The following is a 9,053-nucleotide window of genomic DNA, read 5'->3' as shown; positions in this document are numbered from 1 at the left end:
AATGAAGATCGAACAACAAATGTGGCCTCTATAGTGTTAGTTTAAAATTCTCTATAGCCAAATAAGGAAAACTGCCAAGCCCACTGGCGGCCATGTTTTTCAATGAACCGGAACCACTTTTGAACGCAACCCACATATCATCAAGACAAGCATTTTGACATGAAGATTGGGCATGAAACGTGACTTCTACAGTGTTTACAAGTTTTTTTTACCTAGTTGTTGACCAAGCATGACCCAGTTTCAAACTTGATGAGATATCATTGGGACAAATCTTCTGAACAAGTTTCATGAAGATCAGACAAGAAATGTGGCCTCTAGAGTGTCTACAAACCAAATGTGTACGACGGACGGACGGACAAAGACCGATCACAAAAGCAAAAACTAGATGTGTTTGTGAAACACTGTGTCCCCCATATAGTTGATCTTTGATCTTTAAGGATGACATCGACCACTAAAAATGTGCAGCTACATGCATGCAAAATATCAAGTAGCTTAAATATTTCAACAGTTATGGCCAATGCTAAAGTTTGAGGCAAACCAACAAACAAACTAACAGGGTAAAAGCTAAATGCACACTAGGGGACATAAAAAGAGAAAAAACACAGAAAACACTTGAATATTGAACCGTATTATTTATTTAAATTATAGAAGATTTCTTACAATAAGCACCAGCCTGAGTGTTCAAACAGACACAACAATAAATCAAAAACAAGAGCACCGCCTAGTAGGTGCAGACAGCCAAGTAGGTGCAGACCGCTTATCTATTGTTCTTTTTGAAAGGTCAATGGAAAATCTCAATACTTCAATCCAAAAGGGGGGGGGGGGGTGGATGGGCCAGAGAGAGGTGTATAGTGTGGGATGGTGTCATTTATTACATTTTCTTAAAAAAAAAAAAACAATGGTCTATACAACTTTCAATATGTTTTTTTTTTTTGGTGGGAGGGGGGTCTGTGGGGATGGTTTGGGCCAAGTTTATTCAAATGTAAAGGTCAAATTCAACTTGCAAGGTACAGTACCCTCCTGATAGTAAGAAGTCTTAAACAAATTATCAATTTTAAGTATAAATGGGTCATAATTCTATCAAAATGCTATTCAGAGTTTCAGAGTTACTTGACTTTGCTTGCACAGTCCCCTTGTGATAGGTAGTAAGTTTTGCAAGTATGACATCAATAGCTTTGATACTTAAGGAATAGAGTGGACCAAAACACACAACTAAACCAAAATTCAATTTTCTATGTATAAAAGGGGCACATAAGTCATTATTCTGTCAAAATGCCAGCCAGAGTTATCATGCTTTAGCTGCCTAGTGCCCTCATGATAGTAAGTAAGTGTACCATGTTTGAATGCAATACCTTTGAAACTTTAGGAGAAAAGTGGACCTAAACACAAAACTTTACAAACGCAGACGCTCAGGTGATGACATAAGCTCATAATTTTTTATCAACAGATAGATGCGCTGAAAGACACACTGAAACATGTTATGCAACATATATTTATATACAAATTCAAATCCAGCTGGAATTTTTGTTTGAAAAAAACAACAACATTGAATACCATAGGAAACGACGTATCTTCATTTAAAGCAGGAGACAAGTATTTAAGCTAAATTCAGTAATATCAAATTTATTTTTGCAACATCCTATTAGTATACAGAAATTCTCATTTGAAGTGGGAAGAAACAAGTAAAGAATTTGAATAGAGTTACATACACTAAAAAATGTACTTTTTATTTGAGCATATATGCAAATATCACCCCTTATCTGTTGCCCTTAATAACATATTTTATATTTCAAATCATGTTTTTAGTACTTAAGGTGTTTTTTTTATCCATTTAATAAATGTATAGTACATGCATAACCGAACAGATTGACAAACCTAATACTAACCCAATATGTTCATGTGTCAAACCAAACATATTCACTAATTGAATACATAACATGTATCAACAAAAGCTGTTTGTAAAACACGCAGGCCCCCCAGGGCTGTACGTAGTCATTGTGTGAGTGCGTTAGAAGCCATTTCACTGCTTCAGGTCACTGTGACCTTGACTTTTGACCTAGTTACCTGAAAATAAATAGGAATCAGCTGCCAGTCACCATCAATGTACCTATGAAGTTTCATGATCCTAGGCCTAAGCATTCTAGAGTTATCATCCAGAAACCATTTTACTGATTTGAGTCACTGTGACCTTGACCTTCGACCTATTGATCTGAAAATCAATACATGTTTTATGCCAGTCATGATATATATACCTATGAAGATTCATGATTCTAGGCCTAAGCGTCCTTGAGTTATCATCTGGAAACCATTTGGTGGACAGATCCCACCGACAGACAAACAGACCGACATGTGCTAAAATATTCACCCCCTCTTCTTCAAAGGGGGGCATAATAATAAAAGTAAAACCAAGCAAAGGGGAAAATGGTGTTTAAGGGAAAGTGTGAAGCACAACTGACAATGAAAAACAACTACAGTTCACATTAGCTGATAAAGGAAGTGAAACATATTTCAAATAATAGTCTGTGATGCATGGACTAATATTCACAAACTAATAACTCTCCTAATTATTTCTATTCTACTATCTCGTTGCAAAAATCTACAGTTCTTCTGTACAAATCAACTCCGAAGCCATCTTCTGAGTGTCCAAGAGGATCAATGGTTCTCTTCAGCTGAAGTAGGCGTTCATTACTCACTGGACAAGGCAATCCTGACACCTCAACTTCTCCATCTTCTTGTGGAACTGGACCATCCCAATCAACACCATAGTACTCTGTCATGTCTGGTTCATGAAGTATTTCGCTGACACCAGTTTGGTTTGATCCTCTATTCTGGATAACCCCCTGCACAAACAACTGATTGGGAGTTTTGCCACGCTCACTGCTCAGCCTGTGGTTGTTCCAACCCTGAACAAACTGGTCCAGAGATCTGTTAATTCGTGGCAAGAATATATAGTGCAAACTCCACAAGTGAACACCGCTGTTCAAATCCAACACTCCCTCTTCTTCTAGCTTGTGAAACAAGTCCTTGAAACGGAAAGAACACCCTGTGTAGAGGTCACGCCAGAATCTCTCTATGCGCTGATTGTGGACTGATTTCCCTGTAATGCAGCTTCCCCTTGACTCACCATGATGAGAGTTCATAAACAAAGCTACATCCTTGTTTTCTCCACCATGGTCACATCTGACACGAGAAGGTATTCCATAATTTGCAGTTGCCTCAGTAAAGCAGTCCATGACAGTCTCTGCCCGATTGTTGGTGGACATTCTTAGGAACACTACCAAACGGCTAAATCCATCTATGCCACCATGTATGACCATGCCCCACCTGTAAAGTCATATTGGGAATTAAATGATCATTATCAACTAAAATATTCTGTCAACACAGTATGGCCATGTCAAAGAACTAAATTATTTGGCAATTACCCCTAAAGAGAATATTTTCCTGGCCATGTGTTCCCTGGCTATTACAAAGACATATATAAAGAATAGAGGTCTCCATCCATGTTTGGGGTACCAGTACTTGTATCCTCAGGTGGGAGAAATTATGGCAAGTCTCATTTTTTCCAAATAGAGGGATTTAAACCAGAACATAAGAAATGATAAAATACATAAATCCTTTTTAGTTTTTTCCCACTATCTAATAACACTAGCAGGAATATAGATGTTCAAAACAAGTTAAATTTTGGTCTCATTTTTTCTTTGAAAACGCCTTATCTCGAACTTTCAATATTTTTTCTTGTTCACGCCAACTAAAAGAGATAACGAGAGTAGGCTGTATCTCAAGGATATACTCTGGACACACAATTGTAGATATTCTTACAGACCCACAGACAGTTCAAGAACTAAATGCCTCTTTGAGTCCTATATGCACAAAAAAAGAATTAATTTCAAAATTGCCCAAAACGTACCTTATAAATTTGTGGTTGCCATCAATGTGCCACAATGCATTTGGCCCAGGCACACTGTATGATCGTCGCTGAATCGTTCTACTCCACCTCATGGCCACAGCTGCTCCATCAACCCTTGTTAGGGATTCTGCAACTCTGCTGCGCTGCACCACCAGTCCTTCAGATGAAAGCAATCCCTGCACATTCCGTTGGCCCAGAAGTGGATTGCCATGTGTCAATCTGAGAACATGCGTGTCCAAGTCCTCGTTGGATATAGTGGTATACTGATTTTGACGACCCAGACCATATTCTCTGAAAACGAAAACAAAATAATCAAAATGCATGAACTGATCAACTATCATGATACACTACAGAATAATTTATATTATGCTGGCTGTAATAATATTAGACTACAAGACATTTAAGCAAACAAATTTTATTTCAGCACTGTCCATAAAGTCTGACCACACAATAGCAATTAAACAATCATAAGTGGACGGTGATTTTTTTTTTAATGTTACAATGAAGGACACAGTTATGGCCCAGACAAGCTCATTTATGGAAATTTTTGACCTTTGAACTCAAAGTGTGACCTTGACCTTGTAGATATCGACATAATTCTTTGAATTTCGCATTAAACACCGTCCAATGATCGTGAACAAAAGTGCCAATTGATTTTAAAATCTCACAATGAATAACATAGTTATTGTCCGGACAAGCATTCGGTACAGACCGACAAAGTGACTCCTATATATACATGTAATCTATACATGAACATGTATGAATACATGTAATAAATATCAGTTCCTTTATACACTTAAAATTTTATTACTTTTAAAACACAGCATATCTATTTGGGAATCTGTTACTGGAATTGAAAAAAAGTTTTCCAATTGGAAACATGATGGAACAAGCCAATTTGTTGAATTGATATCCCCCGCCAAATAAAATTTTGTTTATGGATGGGTGTAGAACTTGAGTATGGTATAATCCTTACCATATAAGGCATACTTATAATCAAAATTCGAACATGACCCTGGCAACCTGCATCTTAAATTTGCAGGGTTTTTTTTGAAAAAGGGGAAGACGCTGGACGCTGGGTGAAAGGCAAAAATAGAGTGCTAAAGAGACATATTTGGGGAAAAAATAAAAACTATTTTAATCAATGTCTATAACACAGGTACTTGAAAAAAAATGTTTGGTCCGTATAATGAGAGTCTTTTTATATATATAATGACCAAAACTATTTGTTCAAGTACCTGTGGTCTAAAACTCATCTACTCTGATTTTAGGGTTTTTCACCACTGTTTGCGCCTCCGGTAAAAGGAGGCATTCCAAAAGCAAAAAAACGGCCCCATTCCCAATAAAATCAAGATGACATTTTCCCAATTACATTAAAGAAGTTTTCTTTCAAAATCATGAAAAACGTTAACAAACACTAATGACACAGGCTTCCTGAAAAGTCCCAAAAAGTGCCTGTCAACCAGACAGGCTGATGGAAAAGTTAGCCTGTCCGGACAAAAATTCATCTGACCGCAGGCGTGATATTATAACGGAAGAATTAAGTAAAAAACAACAAAGGAAGAGCACTCTTAAGAACTAGTGTTTCTAATGACAAAAAGGTTCGAAATTGACAAAAAGAGATATTCTAATGGGATGTATAAACAGATGGTGTACAATCCATTTGGCTACATCATCCTCTTATCCATATATATACTCATACCAAATTTAATGAAATCCCCCAAAGCAATTCCAAGATATGGCTTCGGACGTACGAACAACGGCAAAACATCATCCCTCTGCCTATGGCGGGGGATAATAACAGCTATAAATCAGCTGAGAAAAGCCCTGAAAGGGTTCTTTTTATAGCTCAAACACTGATAAAACAAACAAATATTACACGTACCTACAACTACATGAAATGACTTATGCTGGTTCATTCCCACAAGATAAAAACAAGAGATGTGTTTGTCTGACTTTGTCAGAAACACAATGACTCTTATTTCGCCGCTTTGAAATATGATTTCATTTGGCAGGTTTAGAAATTATCTCCCTTTTAAAGCTTATTACTTCCCTGGATTGTTTATACTATTTTTTGAATTTTGACCTTGAAGGATGACCTTGACCTTTCACCACTCAAAACGTGCAACTTTATTAGATACACATGCATGCCAAATTTCAAGTTGCTGTCTTCAATATTGCTAAATTTATGGCCAATGTTAAAGTTTTCGGATGGACGGACTGACCGATAGACGGACACTTCAACTGCTATATGCCACCCTAACAGGGGCATAAAAAGCACACCTTTATAATCTGAATTGGACAAAAATTAAAATTCGCCATACCTTAAACGACGTTTGATGACTGAAATGCTAACACCAATCATATTAGCAATATCAGCATCAGTAAATCTGAGTTCAAGTAGAAGCTCCAGCTGTTCCTTGGGAATATGGAAACGAGGTCGACCCATTCTCTGACTGCCATCGTAAGAAGGTCTAATTGTTACATTCTGCTCCTGTTGTTCCCTGTAAACATCATCGCGTATGTTTATTAATTTAGTAACAAAAACTGACATTAAAACCCGAACTATGGAATTTTCTATATACTAGACTGGTACATGAATATTAAATTTGGCTTAGCGGTAGTCGGGAAATACCTGAACTGAACTAAACTGGTTGTGAAAACATTGATTCCAGACAACAGCTACGCTAAATAAACCCTCATAATTGTCATTCTCTTGTGAAAGCTTTCAATGATATTACAAACGTCTACAACACCAGTAAAACTGTACCAAATAGTAACTCGGCTACAAATGACTTTTTTTTTTCTGAGGAATTTCAATCTGTTTTGGGGATTTTGTTCAGCCTGAATTGTGGAAAAATAAGTTTTTTTCAGAACTGGTAAGTAGTCGAATATATGCCTCTGTTATATACGGATGAAAAACCCTCATAAAATAAGCAATGTATAAACATGTTACAAGTGCAATGTTATAACAAGTGTAAGTTTTCTAATCATTCCAGGCCCATCAGAAATTTGCAAAATGCATATGTGCAAATATACATGCTTTTATAACAATGGGGTACATCCATTAAACTAAATCAAATCTCAAATCACATAGTACTTACTACTGACAACTGTACACAAATACAAGAATAGCACAAATTTACTTTAACAAAACAGAATTTGAAAGCTTTTGAATCATTTGTCTTTGCAATGCATTGTTACATACAATTTGAGGAATCTCAGCAAAACACAAATTCAGAGAGAAAGATTTAGCATCCCAAAAGGTAAAGGGTTCTGCTTAACAGGAGCAGGGTAGAAATGTCGACCCGAAAATGACATATGATAGTATTGCTATGTCCAAGGTATTAATAAGCCAAATGCACATAATTAGGCACTGAGGCTTTATTTCTTATTGACCAAATAACAGACTTTGGCAATTGAATTGAAATGTTAAACATTCATATCTTTTTGACAGTCACAACGAACCAAAAAGGAGCAGGCTTCAGCACCGTCCTGTTTCGCTTTACACCTTTCCCTACAATTTTTATAGCACATTTAATAACAATTTTAATTAAAGATTCAGGCATGGTGTTGCTCTGCTGCTTTAGGACCCAGGGAATATGCGTGCATCCATGAGTGACAAACATGTCAGTTTATTTCAATGCACTAACCTTTCATTACAGTTTAAAATCATGTGATTTTCCTTCCATTAAGCGTATTGTTAGACATGAAATATTTGAATAAAAGTTAAAAAAGGACTTATTTCATTTTCAAGTACCTTTTCATGGAACCAATAATATCTTGAATTTCAATGACATCGTTTAGAAGACTGCTGCACTCTGGAAACTGGGCAGACATCCTGCAAAGTTCAATATTGTTGTACTTTAATAATTATTGCTTTACACATATACAACACACACTCATAAGTCTATCCGCTCAGAAGTTGGGGGTAAAAAATTGTAACCAAAAGGAAGAAATTGAGTGGGTCGACTCATTAAGACAGGTAATTCTTTTAAATAAAATCTTTGTTGGAAATGTATCGCTTCTTAAAATACAGAAAGTGTCTGGTCAGTTGCTGTTGTGTTAGTTTTATTATTACAATACTGTAATTTATGGGGGGTGGAGAACTTTTAAGTTGACAAAGTTAATAAAATTGTCAAGATCATGCATACACACTTACTTTTTACAGAAAACATACACATTATGAAAAAAAATTTAAACTTGTAAACCTAAAATATGTCACAATTAGATTATATGAGTTTTGACATAAAAATATTAAAAGGAGTAAAAAACTAAAATGTTTATGAGTCACAAAACAGTTATGCTTCTAGGCATTATTGAATAATTGACTTGAAAAATATTATATCAGCTTTTATCGCATTTCTAACGTCTATTAATTCCTCGATAAATTACTAATTAATTTGATTTTATATTTTCTAGCCTTAAACTTAAAGTACGAATATTAAAACTCAACTTCACATACATGTATATTTCTTGTAAGACAAAGTTTGGAGTGTGTTTAATAGAATAGATATCAAGTTATATCTGTTTCGATGCGCTGTACCTGGATAATTTGAAGAAAAAAAACAAGGCGTAAAAATAAAATGTACTTTTTATAGAAAATAACCTCGAAGTTTAAACTTTAACAAGTTTGAACATCGTTTTGCCTACCTGTTGATATTTCTACAAAGAGCATCTAAACGAATGCTCGACGAATTCAGGGTATCCACTGATGGAGATGTTGATAAAGAGCGCGTGACGTCCCTCATCACTCGTTGCGAATTACGTAAAAACTCTTCAAGATTCATTTTTGTGACTTCATTGCATGTTACTTCGATGTTTAAAGATGGCGGTTGTTTTTTCGGGTTAGCCTTATTTGTAAAGAGTTAGACACTCGCTCATACAAAATGACAAGAGTTAGGAGCATTGTCGCAAAGGATGTCGCAAAGTCGTTTGCATTGAACATCCGAGTCCAAAAATGACAAGAGTTAGAAAAAAATTGCTTTAATAGTGTTTCATGGTGCAAGCAGTCAATAAACCTTAATTTATTCACAAGAAAAATGACAAGAGTTAGAAAGAAACACGTGCTTTAACTGTGTTTTCGGTCACGAGCGGTCAATATACTTTATATATTTACATGCAAAATGACAAAAGTTAGAAAAAA

General features: G+C 35.8%; 1 protein-coding gene across 2 annotated transcripts; it reads right to left on the bottom strand.

Annotated features, from left to right (window-relative positions):
• Positions 1 to 951: 951 nt before the first annotated feature.
• Positions 952 to 8,747, bottom strand: LOC127871075 (uncharacterized). Of its 2 annotated transcripts, none has more exons than XM_052413722.1 (6): positions 8,561 to 8,747; positions 7,668 to 7,748; positions 6,232 to 6,411; positions 4,097 to 4,198; positions 3,820 to 3,847; positions 952 to 3,324 (listed from the first exon to the last, which is right to left on the bottom strand). In XM_052413722.1, the coding sequence occupies exons 1-5, from the start codon at positions 8,695 to 8,697 to the stop codon at positions 3,835 to 3,837; spliced, it is 513 nt and encodes a 170-aa protein (XP_052269682.1). In that variant the 5' UTR covers positions 8,698 to 8,747; the 3' UTR covers positions 952 to 3,324; positions 3,820 to 3,834. The 2 variants fall into 2 exon arrangements, with proteins under 2 accessions (XP_052269682.1, XP_052269684.1); XM_052413724.1 differs by having other exon boundaries at positions 3,828 to 3,847.
• Between the last annotated feature and the right edge of the window lie 306 nt (positions 8,748 to 9,053).

Source organism: Dreissena polymorpha, chromosome 3 (genome assembly GCF_020536995.1).
Source record: "Dreissena polymorpha isolate Duluth1 chromosome 3, UMN_Dpol_1.0, whole genome shotgun sequence".
Classification (NCBI taxonomy): Eukaryota; Metazoa; Mollusca; class Bivalvia; order Myida; family Dreissenidae; genus Dreissena; species Dreissena polymorpha.
Note: the sequence above shows the minus strand (reverse complement) of the source record. Positions and strands in the feature narration are given on the sequence as shown.